Source organism: Chrysemys picta, chromosome 2 (genome assembly GCF_011386835.1).
Source record: "Chrysemys picta bellii isolate R12L10 chromosome 2, ASM1138683v2, whole genome shotgun sequence".
Classification (NCBI taxonomy): Eukaryota; Metazoa; Chordata; order Testudines; family Emydidae; genus Chrysemys; species Chrysemys picta.
Window position 1 is genome coordinate 256,043,086 of NC_088792.1, and position 18,397 is coordinate 256,061,482.

General features: G+C 44.3%; 1 protein-coding gene across 2 annotated transcripts in view; it reads right to left on the reverse strand.

Moving 5' to 3' along the window:
* Positions 1-18,397, reverse strand: part of LRP12 (LDL receptor related protein 12) — a 99,113-nt gene that overhangs the window by 12,943 nt on the left and 67,773 nt on the right. For both annotated transcript variants that reach the window (XM_005305992.5, XM_005305991.5), the window contains 2 exons: positions 8,266-9,367; positions 6,960-7,092 (listed from right to left, as the gene is read on the reverse strand). In XM_005305992.5, coding sequence (XP_005306049.2) covers positions 6,960-7,092; positions 8,266-9,367 — 1,235 coding nt within the window. The remainder of the gene's footprint in view (positions 1-6,959; positions 7,093-8,265; positions 9,368-18,397) is intronic.

The following is an 18,397-nucleotide window of genomic DNA, read 5'->3' on the forward strand; positions in this document are numbered from 1 at the left end:
ATTTTCTCTAAAACTATCCCAGTTACATTATATTGACTTATGATCAAGTTTTTATAAAGCCATATAGACTCCACAACATCACACCTGGAATCTCAGATCACCAAATAGCTCTAATATGAGTTAACATTAAAAAGTCTGACGTATGGGTAGCTGTGTGTTAAGGAGAGTTACAAGTAGAAGACCCCCCCACTTAACTTAAGACAAAACATTCAATTTTGACTACTACAAGTATTTATTAGCATCACAGCTTATGGATGCTCTTGACATTGGTTGGATTGGTACCTAATATTATTTTCAGGAAAATGCCATGTACTTTGCAGTTCACCACGTTTTCCTGAAAGGCTCCATGACAGAGTAGCCACTCAATCAAGTGTCAAGAGATTTCAAGATGTGCAGTTAAAGGGAAGTTTGAGGAAAGATGTTTTAAGTTTTTCTTTAAATATAGTCAGCTCTGGAAATTTAGGCACGCATTATAGACAGAGCTGGTAGACACCTTACCTGGATGAAGAGTTTTAGTTTTAGCTCTAGACTATATCAACATGTGTATGCACAATGGATCCAAATTGTTATTTTTGTGTGTGCAAACTATAGTTACCTACCTCTTGTAACTGTAATTCTTCAAGAGGTGTTTCTCATGTTCATTCCAAGTAGGTGTGTGTGTGCCATGTGCACAGTCGTTGGAAGATTTTTCCCCTAGCAGTACCCGTCGGGTGGGCTGTGGAGCCCCCGGAGTCGTGCCTTCATGGCAATGTATATAGGTCCCTGCCGACCCGCCGCTTCTTCAGGTCCTTCTTGTCGGATACTCCAAGAGGACAGGCAGGTGAGTCTTGGAATGGATATGAGCAACACATCTCAAAGAACAACAGTTATGAGAGGTAGGTAACTGTTTTTTCTTCTTCAAGAATGCTACTTTCCAGGAGAAGTAGAGGAGGGAGCATGTTGCCAAGGGCTCAAAAGGAGGTCCCATCCGTCTAGAGAGCACAAGGTTGAGATACCATTGGGGAGTTGGCTGTTTTACTTGAGGAGCCTGTCTAATCCCTTGAGGAAGCAGCCTACCATGGGGTTCACGAAAAACTGAGCGCCTGGCTGAACTGGTGTGGAAAGCTGAGATAGCTGTCAGGTGCACTTTTATTGATGATACTGACAGACCTTTCTGTTTTAGTTGCAGCAAATAGTCCAGGATAAAGTAAATTGATGCCTGTAAGGGCGGAGTGTGCTTTTGTAATGCCCAAATGGAGAATTTTTTCCACTTTGCCAGATAGGTGGACCTAGTGGATGGCTTCCTGCTACTAAGGAGGACCTCTCTAACAGGGTCTGAGCATGTGAGCTCCCAGGGGTTCAGCCACGGAGTTTCCATGCCACGAGATGGAGAGACTGCAGACTGGAGGAGGCCGTGGTCCTGGGTGATCAAATATTGGCCCAGGGGCAGGGTTATAGGCGTGTCCACCGATCGGTCTAGAAGCGTGGTAAACCAGTATTGGCGAGGCCACACTGGTGCTATTAAGATCATTGATGCTCTCTCCCTTCTGACTTTCAGAAGTACCTTGTGTACAAGTGGGAAGGGCAGGAAAGTGTATAGTAGGTGATCCTTCCAAGGGAGGTGAAAGGCATTTGCGAGTAAGCCCTGACTATGATTCAGGAAGGAACAAAATTGGTGATGCTTCCTGTTGTACTTCGTTGCAAACAAATCTATTTGGGAAAACCCCCACTGTTGAAAGATGTTAATCGCAACATCCGAGTGGAGGTACCACTCATGATTGTGAAATGACCTACTGAGATGATTGGCCAGCTCGTTTTGGGAATCTGGAAAGTACAATGCCTCTAGATGTATCAAATGAGCGATGCAGAAGTCCCACAGCTTGAGGGCTTCCTGGCACAGGGGAGAGGAACAAGCACCACCCTGTCTGTTTATATAAAACATCACTGATGTGTTGTCGGTCAATACTGATACACGTGCCCTGCAGATAGGCCTGGAATGTCTGGGATGCAAGGCGGACTGCTCTTAGCTCCCTGACATTGATATGCCACGAAAGTTCTGACTGGGAGCAGAGGCCCTGAGTCTGCCTAAGTGTGCCTCCCAACCCAATGCTGACATGTCCGTTACTAGAGACAGGGAGGGTTGAGACCCAGAAAAGCGCACTTCTGCACACACGGCTTTCAGGTCGAGCCACCGCCTGAGGGACTTGATAACAGGGGGAGTGAGTGTAACCAACTTGTCTAGGCGGTCCCGATTCAGTGCAGCCTGACATGCTCTACTACATATGTAGAAGTGGCCATATGGCCAAGCAGCTTCAGGAAATTTCGTGCTGTAGAGGTGGGGTATCACCTGAGTTCCTCTATGATGGCGCCCCTGGTGAGAAAGTGAGTTTCTGGGAGGAATGCCCTGGCCTGATGGAGTCCAGGAGAGCTCTGATGAACTCTATTCTTTGAGTTGGTGTTAGGGTAGACTTTGCTACATTCAGTAAGAGGCCGAGCCTGAGGAACGTTGTCTGAACTAGGCTCACATAGGCCTGCACTTTGGCCCTGGACTGTCTTTTGATTTGGCAATCGTTGAGGTATGGGAGTACTTGCACCTGCCGTTTCTGTAGGAAGGCTGCCATGACTGACATGCACTTGGTGAACACCTGGTGAGCCGCCGAGAGGCCAAAGGAGAGAACTGTAAACTCATAGTGAGCGTTGTTGACCATAAAGTGGAAAAACCATCTGTGGGATAGGACTATGGACACGTGAAAATATACGTCCTTCAAGCAGAGGGCGGTGTACCCGTCCCCCGGATCCAGAGAGAGGATAAAGGAAGCCAGGGAGACCATGCAAAACTTTATCTTCCTCATGAATTTGTTGAGGTTTCACAAGTCTACAATAGGTCTGTGAAGGGTTAAAATCCATGTGCGTGTTATATAATAACCTGGTATATGGATTTGCCAGCTCTTCTCAGACCCAAAGTCCAGAGTTTGGTCTGGAGACCAGAAGCCGTGTAAATAGTGATTAGCTAAGAGAAAAGCAGAATAAACAAGATAACATTGCCTTTGCTAAGATATGCTTGGTCAGTAGAAATGCCAGATGTTGAGGCAATAACTGAATAATTATTTTTCATCCAATGTTTCAAATTGAACAAAGGATCCCTGTTCCTATTGTGTTTCTCCTGAAGGGAAAACAGTCTTCCCACAGATCCAACCTTCAGTTTATGAAAAAAAGGGCACATGTCACTATAATGATATGGCATCCTTCCACCTCCCTTCCAAGGGACCAATGCCCTGCCTTAAGACATAAAGGAGACAATCTCTATTTCCATATGCTTTCACTGTTTCTTTGCTTTATCCCCTAGACATGTACCTGTCGGACAATCAAAGGAGTTGCTCCGTTTATATGGACCCCAAATCAGAATTCAACATATATATTTTATACTAATAACATTTTATGAAAGTATTAATTAAATGTTAACTTGCTAACTTGAGACCATGGGCGGAGACATTGTGTAACCTTTTAACCATTGGCTATTGTGCTATCTTGTCTTGCTGCAAAACCTATCCTGGGGTGTGGAACTGCCTACCCTGTCACCTTCCCCCGCCCATGGAATATCTATATATTCTATTGTAATCAATTGATTGACAGTGTCTCTGAGCCTAATAAGCCAGGTGACACTCCGCCAGCGCTGTGTGTAATAAACCCCTATGCTTTGACCTCTACACGGTGTGGATTTATGTCCTTCAGTCTGAGCCCGCCTTTGGGATTGGAAATACCAGGAATAGAACCCCCTACCCCTGAATTCTAAAGGGACTTCCTCTACTGCCCTGAGATGTAGGAGCGTCTGCACCTCCTGCATGAGAAGTTACTCGTGAGAAGGGTTGGGGAAGGAGGCTGGAAAAGCAGGAGGGAACAGAATTGGAGAGAATATCCCAATTCTACCGTGCTTAAGACCGAGTAGCCTGAGGTGAATTGTGCCTAGGCATAGTAGAAATGGGATAGACGATTCACAAATGGAGGAGAAGGTTCCAGGATCTGAACTGGTGCATCACCCCCTTGGCGCATCTTCAAAAGTTTGGCTTGGAGGCTGGGGGCTGCTTTGCTGAGCCCTGGCCCTGGTTAGAGGAGGACTGAGAGGGTCTCTGTCGGTTACTTCTGCCCCGCTTCCTGCTATAGTCCTGCATAGGAGGAGCTGGGTAGAATCAAGGAGCAGGCTGCGGTTTGAAATGCTTTCTTTGGGGGCGCTGGTGTATGAAGCCCCAGGGACTTCAGAATTGGCCTTGAATCCTTTAGGCTGTGGAGCTTAGTGTCTGTTTGCTCCGAAAATAGCGTTATGCGGTCGAAAGGCAAGTCCTGAATGGTTCGCTGGACCTCATGAGGGAGTCCTGACACCTGAAGCCATGAGCGTCTTCTCATGGCTATAGCTGTTGCCATGATATAGGTTGCCGAGTCCACCGAATCTAAGGAGGCCTGTAAGGAGGTCCTTGTGATGACCTTGCCTTCCTCAAGGATGGCAGCAAACTCTGAATGGGATTCCGTGGAAAGCAGTTCTTTAAACTTGGACATGTTCCAAAAATTAAAACTGTAGCGGCTAAAGATTGCCTGCTGGTTGGCAATGCGAAGCTGGAGCCCCCCCAGTAGAATATACCTTCCTACCAAAAAGGCCCAGCTTTTTTGCCTCTTTGGATTTAGGTGTCGGTCCCGGCTGTCCCTATCTTTCCTTCTGGTTGGCCGCCTCCACCACCAAAGTGCCTGGCTAATGGTGAGCGAACAGATACTCATACCCTTTGAATGGCACAAAATACTTCCTCTCCACCTCTTCAGCTGCGGGGGGGAGAGAGACGGGCGCTTGCCACAATGCTTTAGTAGTGTGGATGGCCTTAATGAGGTGCAAAGCCACCCTCAAAGGACCTTGCAGCACCAAAACGTCGACCCGGGGTTCAGACTCCTTCGACACCTCCTCTACCTGCATGCCCAAATTTTCAGCCACTCTTCTGATTAACTCCTGGTAGGCTCTGTTGTCAATGGCCGGCAACATGGTAGATATGCCAGCCACCACTTCATCTGGTGAGGATGAGGAAGATGCCCACAGGGGCTCTGGGTTTTCCTGACCCTCTGGCTTGCAGGGATCCCCTTGCGCTGAAACACCCTGCATGGCGCTGGGAGCTGTGCTGGTCTCCGTGCCCGTCTCAGTGCCGGGCCCCACTGCGGTCTTGGTGCTTGCCTGCGTGCCCATCTTCTGTGCCCAGAGAGGTTCCCAGACTACAGACGTTGAAGATGGAGGGGCCAGCGCCTCCAAAACCACTGACAAGGATCTGGCCCCTGGCCCCAGTGGTAGGCCCAGAGGGTCCAGAAGGGCCACTGAGCCAGTGCCTGACCCTGTGGTGGCCATGACATCATAGGCAATGGCTGCCCCTCCTCTGGTCTGGAGCGGTGCTGGCTTCACCTAGAGGCGAATGACTGCCTCTGAGTCCCATGAGGACTCCGTCTGGAGTGATGCCGAAGTGAGGGTGAGCAGTGCCACATCATCGCTGGCTTGCCCCTGGAGGGCATGGTACCTCTTTGCAATGCCAACCCTGGTGGTGGCGCCAGAGCCTGCACAGGGGATTGTGCCGTCATTGCTATGAGGTCCCTAGCCGCCTCAAAGGTGTCCTGTGTGGAGAGAAGGTCTAAGTCCTCCTCCCGAGGCACCTGCACTGAGAAGTCCACTAGAACCAGACTCGACAGACTTCCCAGTGAGGCCAGAGTCGATGGTGTCAGTTGAGTCGGAGCTGAACGAGGGTGTCCTGGCACGTGACACACCCCGCTGGTGCTTCCTCATTTCACTGCTCTAGTGGGAGAGCAACCTCTGTTGGTCTTCTTCCTTTTGTGCGGCACCAGTGAATGGGGGCACTCGCACTGGAGGTCGTCTTCAGTGCCAAGGAGTGGCAATTCTGTGGATCCCTGGAGTCAGAGTCCTTTCTCGGCGCCATGGCTTCTCTTACCAAGGCCAGTGCACTCCGCACTGAAGTGCTGGACATGGGGTCAGATGCCACCTGTGCTGCCTAGGGATGAAGGGCTGACTCCATGTGGAGCAATTTTAGCCTAAAGTCCCTCTCCTTTTTAGATCTTTGGTGGACGCCTCTACAGATCTTGCACTTCTCAGTCTGACTGGCGTCCCGCTAACACTTTAAACAGGAGTCTTGTGGGTCCTCCCTTTGGCATAGGCTTCAGACAGGACCCACACGGCTTGAACCCTTGAGGCCACGGACCCAGGAAAGGGAAACATGGGGGGGGGGGGGGGGGGGGGGGGGGAAGAACCCCCAGCTGAAACTTATCTAACAAAGAACTACTTCAAACTAACAAAGTTTTTAACTATTTACAGAAACACTAGAAAGAGTCTCCACTAGGGGATTGCTTGCTATAGCAAGAGCTGCTCCAACGACCGTCACTGGTGGTAAGAAGGAACTGAAGAGAAGGTGGGTCAGCAGGGACCTATATACAATGCCATGAAGGAGCGACTCCTGAGGGCTTCACAGCCGATCTGATGGGTAATACTAAGGAAAAAACCTTTCTACGACTGTGCACGTGGCACAGGCACACCTACTTGGACTCAACATGAACAAGCACTCAAAGAACCATCCTAATTCTGACTTTTCCCAACCTCTGAGTGATTGACTTTTCAACCTTAATGTTCTTTGTATGGAATATATACACAACATCCACCACTGCACCTACCAGTTGTAATTTTTACTATTGTGAGATATTGGCATTCCTTTAAAAAAATTCCTTTAAAAAAAATTGTTTAAGTTGTTTGCAAAGTGATTCATTTGTTTGTTGTCACCATCTCTTATGATGAAGAGCAGTCCAATATTTAAAAATAATTGTGGTACAAAAATATTGAGGTGGCTGAAGAAAGTGATAAACCTCAAAACCCATAACATGGTTAGAAAGCAAAGTTTGTAAAAATTTAAATTGGATGGCCTGCTATTTTGGGATAATCAGAAACACCTTACCTGGTTTGGTGAACAAACAGGAAAATCTTCAACTGGTGGAATTAAGCCTTGAGCAATTAACTGTCCATAAGATGGAGGAGCTTCTCTTCTTAACAACTCAGCCTCAACCCTTGACAACTGTGTTTCAAATGATCTTTCAAGAAGAATAAAAAGTTATATAGTACATAAACAGATAGCACGTGTTCATAGACAGGGGTTAGACCAGGGATGGGCAAACTTTTTGGCCCGAGGGCCACATCTGGATGGGGAAATTGCATGCATGGCCATGAATGTAGGGCTGGGGCAGGGGGTTGGGGTGCAGGAGGCGTTCAAGGTGCAGGCTCCAGCCTAGCGCCACTTACCTGGAGCGCCGCTGGGGTGGCACCAGCGTGCAGCAGGGATAAGATGGGCTCCCTGCCAGCCCTGGCCCCGGGGGGTGGGGGGGGGTGGGGAAAGAAGACTCCGCATGCTGCTCTCGCCTCCAGGCATTGCCCCCCACAGCTCCCATTGGCCGTGGTTCTCCGTTCCCGGCCAATGGGAGCTGTGGGGGGCAATACCTGGAGGCGAGCGCAGCGCACGGAGCCCTCTGCCCCCCTTCCCCCAGGGGCCACAAGGATGTGGTGCTGGCCGCTTCCAGAAGCATCACAGGGCCTGCGCCGCCACGGGGGTGGCAATCCCGCGGGCCGGATCCAAAGCCCTGAGGGGCCGGATCCAGCCCGTGGGCCATAGTTTGCCAACCCCTGTGTTAGACCATATCAAGATTCATATTATTTATGGTAATAGAATTTTAAATTCAGTTTGATTACATGATTACACAATTCCAGTGCTACTCTCCGTATAGGACTGGTGACAAAAGCAGCATTCTAATTCATGTTAAAATAAAGACAATTAAACACACTAGTCAGTGAGAGGTAGACTCATTAAGAAAAAGAAGAGCGAGAAACCCTGGCACATGACAGTCCAAAACAGAACAAGCAGAACACACAGAAATGCTGCCAGTCAATCATGGCAACAATATTTAATTTTAATTTACTTCCGAATGAGACCACAGACTGAAAATTAGCACCTTTTCATTTTTTTTCTGTTGGACAACTAAATCGGACGTTTTAGCTGCCCACAGGCAAGTGATCAAAATTATTCTTTCCCGTCATCCCCACCATCACTGCCAATAAGAATTTCAAAAATATAGAGAGGGAAGAATACTTTTAGAAGTTACACAATACTAATAAGACCATTCTTATTGATATACACTTATGTTAAATTGTTTACTGTGTAAATTATATAATTACAATACTTTATCTTAGCTTTGGGAACATGTGCTACTTACCTTCGTTCAAACATCCTCAGTGAGTACAGCTTACAAGTACATCCCAGTGCAATGACAAGCAGCAATCCACAGATAAGGCTCCCAATGACAGCTGCTGTTATTACTCTGGTGGGTACAATGACGGGGCAATTCTCTTCATCACTACCATCACCACAGTCATCTTGAGAATCACATACCCAGCTCTCAAATACACAGCGATTATTTTTACAGTGAAAATTTCCAGGTTGGCAAAAGAAGCAATTCTTCTCATCTGAACCATTAGGGCAATGATTCTGATAGTTGCAGCGATCTGAACGAGGATAGCAAACACCATTTCGGGAGCAGGGAAACTCTTCTTTTTGGCACATGCTGCAATTGGTTTCATCCCTTCCATTTGGGCAATGCCAATAGCCGTCACAGCGCTGTTGCTCTGTGTAGCAACCCCAGTTCCCACCACATGGAATTTCCCATGGCAAACAGAAGCCATCTACTTGATATGTAGCATTAAATCCTCTTGCGGCATTTACTTTGTCAGCACAAAAATGCACTCTTATCTGCCCAGAAGAAGAAACAACTGTAAGGGGTGCATGAGAGTCAAATGCAGTTAACACACGCAAAAGTTTGCGTGGATTTTCCTCTAATCCATCATATATTTTGACATAGTCTCCATAACCAGCACCATCAAGTTTAAAGTCAGTGAAGCGCAAAATTACTTTGCGATGATCACCAGTGTCTATTAGCCAGGTGCAGTTGCTTCCAGGAGGATAAAAGTCTGGGTAATTGGGAGAATTGAAAGTACCATAAAAATATTTTAACCATTGCCCGCATGTTGGCACATCACAATCTACTTCATCTCCTAAGTCAAGACAATCAATGTTTCCATCACATTTTAAAGATTCTGGAAGGCAGGTGTAAACTTTGGTGAAGCGAGAAAGACATTGAAACTGGTTGTAAGCACAAGGTTGAAAGGAAGAAGCTGTTGGAGGATTAGCTATGGCACAGATTTCTTCATCAGAGTTGTCTCCGCATTCATCCATGTTATTACATTTCCAAGTTTCTGGAATGCATTTTCCATTAGCACAATGAAACTGGTTACAATCACATCTTGGTTCATCAGATTTTCCTGAAAACACACATTTAACGATTTGTAAATATAGGTAACTTCTATTAGACTCCAGTACTTTCTGGTCATCATTGCATATTAATTATAAATATCATATGGTTACAGAGTACCTTATAACTATTTAGGTCTCTGTAAATCATTGCAACCCCAAATACATCCAAATATAATACAGTATTTTAAACAGCAAATTCTGCCAATATGACAGCTTGAACTGGATTCTCAGCTTCTGTAAATCAACATAGCTCCACTGAAGTCAACAGAGCCATGACAATTTACAACAATAGAAAATCTGCCCCCCTTGTCTGCACAAAGATACCCAAAATGATTAGATAACAAAATCAATTCCCCCTCCCACCCAAACCACAAGATTGGTTACCCCAGTAACTCTTAGGAAACAGGCTTTTTTTCACTAGAGCAGCAGGCTCCATTCCCCTTCACAGCATGTTGCATGCTTCCCAGCTCCTTCTCTGCAACCAGGAATCCACAGGAAGGAGGAGGAGCTGGGAGCCATTATACCTCTCATCAACACCCCCCCCCCCCACAGGACCAAGAGGAAGACCACTCTCTTTGGCTGCTCCTACTTTTCTCCTGCCTACCCTCAAACAGATAGGAGAGCAGAGCCCAGCAGCAGGCAGGCAGAACAGAAGACAAAAATATATAGCCAGGAAGCTGGAGATAGCAGGGAGTGGGCCTGATACCTGACAGGTATGCCTAGATCTTGATAGCCTTGGGAGATACTAAAACCAGCATCAAGGTATTTAGTACTGTATTCAGTATTAAGCCCTATCCTGAGAGCCACACACTCTATTGGCCACTACTGTCTTCCAGAGCCATCTTGTAGTTGCAATAGCACTTCTCATCAAGGATTAATTTATTAAGACTCCACCTATACTCCACTGTAAAGCATGGTTTGAGAACACTTAATCTGGTTCTGCAATCAGGTTGGGACAAAAACATTAGAACCATGTTTAAATAAATGTGAACAGGTTTTAAAAAAAAAAGTTTTTGCCAAACCATGTTATAAGCTACGTTAGTTGGATCTGAAAGAACTTAAATGTGAAATCACAGAACTATTAATATGGTTTGTAACCCGTCCTTTAAATCAGCTTCTGTACCCAATGACTGGAAGATAGCTAATGTAACGCCAATATTTAAAAAGGGCTGTAGAGGTGATTCCGGCAATTACAGACCGATAAGTCTTAACGTCAGTACCGGGCAAATTAGTTGAAACGATAGTAAAGAATAAAATTGTCAGACACATAGAAGAATATAAATTGTTGGGCAAAAGTCAACTTGGTTTCTGTAAAGGGAAATCATTTCTTACTAATCTATTAGAATTCTTTGAAAGGGTCAACAAACGTGGACAATGGGGGATCCAGTGGACATAGTGTACTTAGATTTCCAGAAAGCCTTTGACAAGGTCCCTCACCAAAAGCTCTTGTGTAAATTAAGTTGTCATGGGATAAGAGGGAAGATCCTTTCATGGATTGAGAACTGGTTAAAAGACAGGGAACAAACGGTAGGAATAAATGGTAAATTTTCAGAATGGAGAGGGGTAACTAGTGGTGTTCCCCAAAGGTCAGTCCTCGGACCAATCCTATTCAACTTATTTATAAATGATCTGGAGAAAGGGGTAAACAGTGAGGTGGCAAAGTTTGCAGATGATACTAAACTGCTAAAGATAGTTAAGACCAAAGCAGACTGTGAAGAACTTCAAAAAGATCTCACAAAACTAAGTGATTGGGCAACAAAATGGCAAATGAAATTTAATGTGGATAAATGTAAAGTAATGCACATTGGTAAAAATAACCCCAACTATACATACAATATGATGGGGGCTAATTTAGCTACAACTAATCAGGAAAGAGATCTTGAGTCATCGTGAACAGTTCTCTGAAGATGTCCAGGCAGTGTGCAGCGGCAGTCAAAAAAGCAAATAGGATGTTAGGAATCATTTAAAAAGGGATTGACAATAAGACGAAGAATATCTTATTGCCCTTATATAAATCTATAGTACGCCACATCCTGAATACTGCGTACAGATGTGGTCTCCTTATCTCAAAAAAGATATGCTGGCATTAGAAAATGTTCAGAGAAGGGCAACTAAAATGATTAGGGGTTTGGAATGGGTCCCATATGAGGAGATATTAAAGAGGCTAGGACTTTTCAGCTTGGAAAAGAGGAGACTAAGGGGGGATATGATAGAGGTATATAAAATCATGAGTGGTATGGAGAAAGTGAATAAGGAAAAGTTATTTACTTGTACCTATAATAGAAGAACTAGGGGCCACCAAATTAAATTAATGGGCAGCAGGTTTAAAACAAATAAAAGGAATTTCTTCTTCACACAACCTGTGGAACTCCTTGCCTGAGGATGTTGTGAAGGCTAGGACTATAACAGGGTTTAAAAGAGAACTAGATAAATTCATGGAGGTTAAGTCCATTAATGGCTATTAGCCAAGATGGGTAAGGAATGGTGTTCCTAGCCTCTGTTTGACAGAGGGTGGAGATGGATGGCAGGAGAGAGATCACTTGATCATTACCTGTTAGGTTCACTCCCTCTGGGGTACCTGGCATTGGTCACTGTTGGTAGACAGGATACTGGGCTGGATGGACCTTTGGTCTAACCCAGCATGGCTGTTCTTATGACCCATATTTATAAAGCTCCCAGGTACTGTTTAAAAGTTGTACGACGGATGGACTCTGTACAGCACATCCTCAGGAACTTAGCTTGATGAACAGAGCTTTAAACAGTATTAGTAGACACAAGGTATTTAAAAGAAAGTAATAGAGAGGCTGTATTCTCCAATGGTTAGGGCACAGGACTATGACTCAGGAGATGTAGGTTGTATTTCCAGCTCCACTAATGACCTGCTGAGTGACCATGGGCCAAGTCACTTCTCTGTTCCTCAACTTCAACCTAAACATCTAATACTATCCTGCAAAAGATCAATTAAATATTAAGTTTATCATCTAAGCAATTAAAAAGGAAAGGAACAGAGTTAAAGGATGACCCAGTACCTCTGGCATTTTAAAATCTAAAGGCTTTTTTTAAAAAATACACAGAAAAATAAAAAGCAAACAAGTGATAAGCACTCTTTGGCAGTGCTCGCTGGGTTTAACTGACAAACAGATAGACATGTAGCGAGAGCAGGGCACAGAAGGGATAAGAAATCAGTGAGTGATTGCACTTTAGAAAATGCTGACCTTGTTAGGGCAGCAACTAAAGGAAAACCAGATTTGTTATTAGTGACATTGCCTTGTTTCACTGATAAATATTTTGATGTGCTAATAAACGGTATTTTAACTAAATGAACAGATTGACACTTCTTTTTTTTTAAAAAAGCCTTTCCACTGACAATAAATATAAACTCAACTGCAAATTAGCAACTTGCTGTCTCTATACACCCCCAAGCATTATGGCACACCTACAGTTTGGAGTTACCAAGGTGTGTGTGTTTGAGAATTTGAGATAAATTCCCAAAGAACCTAATGAAGGCCATGTGACTAAAGATTTGGATTAACACAATATCATCATTTTAGGAAAGTTGCTCTTTACAGAATTACTAAAAATACTGTAGGCATTGGTGTTAAAAAAAATATATATATATAGGCCCTGGTCCTGCAATTGGATCCATGTGGATGAACTGTTGGGCCTGCACTGATCATATTGCAAGATTGCAAACATAGTTTTCTTTAGTAATGAGTAAAGAATTTTTTTTTAAAATCTTCAGTATTCTGAATACATAAATGGAAAATACATAAATGGTTGGTTGATCAACGAGACAGAAGACAGTTTCTGAGGGTTACTGGTGTTGAAAGAGGCAAGAATTAAAAGCAACACCATAATAATGAAGGCAAAAGTGATTTACATCTAAGCTCTTACTTTCACACGCTTTTAAACTTTCTGGAAAAAGTTACCCATTTGGATGAAAAAGTTTCTTGCTATTCCTTAAAAGAACAACAATAATTCTAATTACCTACCTGTTCCACAAAGCATTATGGCTAAGGACGGTTATACTTGTTGTGCCTTTAAAATCAAGCTCCTTGGGACACAGACCTTGTTACTGGTTTGGCATGTTAACTTAACATAGGGGTAAGCAACCTATGGCACGTGTGCCGAAGGCGGCACGCGAGCTGATTTTCATTGGCACTTACACTGCCCGTCGCTACTGGTCTGGGGGGCTTCACATTTTAATTTAATTTTAAATGAAGCTTCTTAAACATTTTAAAAACCTTATTTACTTTAAATACAACAATAGTTTAGTTATATATTATAGACTGATAGAAAGAGACCTTCTAAAAATGTTAAAATGTATTACTGGCACGCGAAACCTTAAATCAGAGTGAATGAAGACTCGGCACACCACTTCTGAAAGGTTGGCGACCCCTGACCTAACATACAGCACCACATTCACCACTGGATAACTTTAAATACAAGAGCATTTAACCCTTTTAAAAAATATTTGTATTAACATAGCACCAAGAGATAGGACAGTGGGTCCTGGTCTATGTGTTGTATAAATAGAACAAAAAGACAGTCCCAGCCCCAAAGAGCTTACAATCTAAATACAGGGTAAGAGACAACAGATGGATACAGACAAGGGAGTACAAGGAAACAATGAGACAATATTAGGCAGCATGACAGACAGTGGCATCAGTGCATCCACAGACAAAACAGTTTCTCCTCAAGCTTTTTGTAGGCATAGAATCATAGAAACGTAGAAAAGAAGGAACCCTAAGAGGTCATCTAGTGTCCATTCCTTTGCACTGAGACAGGATTAAATAAACCAAGACCATCCCCAACAGGTGTTTGTCTAACCTATTCTTAAAAACCTTCAGTGAATGGATTTCCACAATCTCACCTATCAGAGGGGTAGCCGTGTTAGTCTTAATCTGTAAAAAGCAACAGAGGGTCCTGTGGAACCTTTAAGACTAACAGAAGTATTGGGAGCATAAACTTTCGTGGGTAAGAACCTCACTTCTTCAGATGCAAGTAATGGAAATCTCCAGAGGCAGGTATAAATCAGTATGGAGATAATGAGGTTAGTTCAAATCAGGGAGGGTGAGGTGCTCTGCTAGCAGTTGAGGTGTGAACACCAAGGGAGGAGAAACTGCTTCTGTAGTTGGATAGCCATTCACAGTCTTTGTTTAATCCTGATCTGATGGTGTCAAATTTGCAAATGAACTGGAGCTCAGCAGTTTCTCTTTGGAGTCTGGTCCTGAAGTTTTTTTGCTGTTAGATGGCTACCTTTGCATCTGCTATTGTGTGGCCAGGGAGGTTGAAGTGTTCTCCTACAGGTTTTTGTATATTACCATTCCTGATATCTGACTTGTGTCCATTTATCCTCTTGCATAGTGACTGTCCAGTTTGGCCAATGTACATAGAGGGGCACTGCTGGCATATGATGGCATATATAACATTGGTGGACATGCAGGTGAATGAGCCAGTGATGTTGTAGCTGATCTGGTTAGGTCCTGTGATGGTGTTGCTGGTGTAGATATGTGGGCAGAGTTGGCATCAAGGTTTGTTGCATGGGTTGGTTCCTGAGTTAGAGTTGTTATGGTGCAGTGCGTGGTTGCTGGTGAGAATATGCTTAAGGTTGGCAGGTTGTCTGTGGGCGAGGACTGGCCTGCCTCCCAAGGTCTGTGAAAGTGAGGGAGCATTGTCCAGGATGGGTTGTAGATCACTGATGATGCGTTGGAGAGGTTTAAGCTGAGAACTGTAGGTGATGGCCAGTGGAGTTCTGTTGGTTTCTTTTTTGGGCCTGTCTTGTAGCAGGAGGCTTCTGGGTACACGTCTGGCTCTGTTGATTTGTTTCTTTATTTCCTTGTGTGGGTATCGTAGTTTTGAGAATGCTTGGTGAAGATCTTGTAGGTGTTGGTCTCTGTCTGAGGGGTTGGAGCAGATGCAATTGTACCTCAGTGCTTGGTTGTAGATGATGGATCGTGTGGTGTGACCAGGGTGGAAGCTAGAGGCATGAAGGTAGGCGTAGCGGTCGGTGGGTTTTCGGTATAGGGTGGTGTTAATGTGGCCATCGCTTATTTGTATGGTGGTGTCTAGGAAGTGGACCTCCCGTGTAGATTGGTCCAGGCTGAGGTTGATGGTGGGGTGGAAGCTGTTGAAATCATGGTGGAATTGTTCCAGGGTCTCCTTCCCATGGGTCCAGATGATGAAGATGTCATCAATATAGCGTAGGTAGAGAAGGGGCATGAGTGGACGAGAGCTGAGGAAGCGTTGTTCCAGGTCAGCCATAAAAATGTTGGCATATTGAGGGGCCATGCGGGTGCCCATAGCGGTGCCACTGGTCTGGAGGTATATATTGCCACCAAATTTGAAATAATTGTGCGTGAGGATAAAGTCACAGAGCTCACCTAGGTTACCTGTTCCTAGGGAAGTAGTGGAATCACAGCAAAGAAGAGTTTTAAGGAGGGATCTGAAGAACGATAAGGTAGATTTGTGAATGTTTACCAGAAGCATTTCCCAAATGTGAAGGGCAGCATGGGAGAATGAATGAAGATGCTTGTTTGGAAATTTAACAAGTGGGCAACAGAAGCTTGTATCATGGGCCAACCATAGACCAGAGACAACATCTCAATATGATGAGAGAAGATAGGTAGGGTGGGAGTTAGGCAGTGAAGGGCATTGACAGTGAAGACAAGCAGCTTATATTTGATAATTTTTAGTTATTGAGGCTGCCAGCCAAGTAAAATGCTCACTGGCAATTCATGTTTTTTACTATTGTGTGTTTTAATGCTACTGGAAGCTGTAATGAAAATGGATGTTTGAGTGAGCTTAGAAAGGGTTTGGGTGGTGCAGAGTCAAGTATAACAGCCAGAGCTAGAGCAGACAAACCAGAACAGAAGAACAGCAGAGTTCCCAGGGGATTCAAAGAGTCTCGTAAGCCATACATGGATTTACTAGGAACAAATCATGCCAAACCAGCTTCATTTCCTTCTTTGACAAGATAACTAGTTTGGTGGATAGGGGAAATGTGACGGACATAATATACCTGGATTTTAGCAAAACTTCTGACAGTCCCACACGACATTTTCATAAGTTGGAGATATGCAGGCTTGGTAGAACTACCATTAGGCGGATACATAATTGGTTAAACAATCGCAAACAAAGAGTAGCTATTAATGGAATGATGTCAGATTGGAGGGAGGTCTCAAGTGGGGTTTCACAGGGATATGTTCTGGGTCCGGTGTTACTCAACATCTTTATTAAATTACCTGGAGGTAGGAATAGAGAACATACTGATCATATTTGCAAATGAGATAAAGCTGGGGGAGGAGGATGCCAACACTTCGGAGAATAGAGATAAAATTCAAAGGGATCTTGACAAAATGGAGAACTGGGCTATAGACAACAAAATTAAATTTGAAGACAAATGTAAGGCGCTACACTCAGGGAAGAAAAACCAAATGCACAAATACAGAATGGGGGAAAACTGGCTTGGCAGCAGTACTGCTGAGAAGGATCTGGGAGGTGTGATGGATCACAACCTCAACACGAGTCAACAATGCAATGCTGTTGCAAAAAACAAAATGCAATTTGGGTTTCATTAACAATGGCATAGCATGCAAGTCATGGGAGATGATAGTGCTGCTGTATTTGGCACTGGTTAGACCTCAGCTGGAGTACTGTATCCAATTTTGGACATCAATGTATAGAAAGGATGTAGAGAAACTGGAAAGGATCCAGAGGCGAGTGACAAAGATGATCAAAGGGATGGAATGCAAGCCATATGAGTTTAGTCTGGAAAAGAGGCAATTAAGGGGGAGACATGATAGTGGTCTGCAAATACTTGAAAGACTGCCATAAAAAAAGATGGAGAAAAATTCTCTTGCCACAGAGGGCAGGACAAGAGACAATGGGTCAAACTACAGCATAGCAGATTTAGATTAAATTTTAGGAAAAAACTTCCTAACAGTAAGAGCAGTAGGACAATGGAACAAACTGCCAAGGGAGGTCATGGAATCTCCTTCACTGGAGGTTTTAAAAAGAAGGTTGGATAGCCATCTGTCTTGGATGGTCCAAACAACAAATCCTGCATCTTGGTCAGGGGCTACAATAGATGACCCTTACAGCCCCTTCCAACTTTATGGGTCTATGATTCTATGATACACAGGCAGAACTGAGAGGGGAGTAGCACAATGGAATAGCTGACATGAACCAAGGAATATAAGAGAGAGGGGCTATAACAGGGCTCTTCGGTCTACCAGAAGAATGTATAAGAAACAGTTACCCACCTTTCTATAACTGTTGTTCTTAGAAATGTATTGCACACATCCATTCCACTCTAGGTGTGCATATGCCTTGTGCACAGATGTCAGAATGTTTTTTCCCCTCAGTGGTACCTGTAGGGACAGCATGAGAGCCCTGTGTTGCCACGTGCCACTGCATGCTGGTATAAGAGGGCGGATCCACCCGCTGACTCTTCCCCCACACCCAGTTCCGTTGTACTGGACATACTCTGATAGAGAGGGGAAGGTTGGCGAGTCATGGAATGGATATGTACAACATATCTTAATGAACTACAGTTACTGTAAGATAGGTAACCATTTCTTCTTGAGTGATGGCACATGTCAGTTCCACTGTAGGTAACTCAACTATACAGCTACAGAGGGGGGTTTGGAGTCTATCTGAACAGCGATTGTAAAACCACCTGTCTGAAGCTGGCAACGTCTCTGAACTGCCAGTTAATAGCGTAATGAGAAGTGAAGATGTTGGCTGAAGACCAATTTGCTATTTTACAAATGTCTGCAATTGGTACTCAAACCAGGAAAGCTGCAGAAGCTGCTGGTGCTCTACTGGAATGCACCAGTACTCTAGCTGTTAGTTAGTTGGTAGCATAAATAAGTGGAGGAAGAGATCCAGAACATTCTCTAGAAAGAAACTGTATTGTCCTTAACTCTGTCCACAACTGTGACAAACAGCTGCATAAAACTCTGGAATGATTTAGTACACTCTAGATAGAAAGTTAATGCTCTTTTCACATTGAATGAGTGAAGCCTTTCTTCATG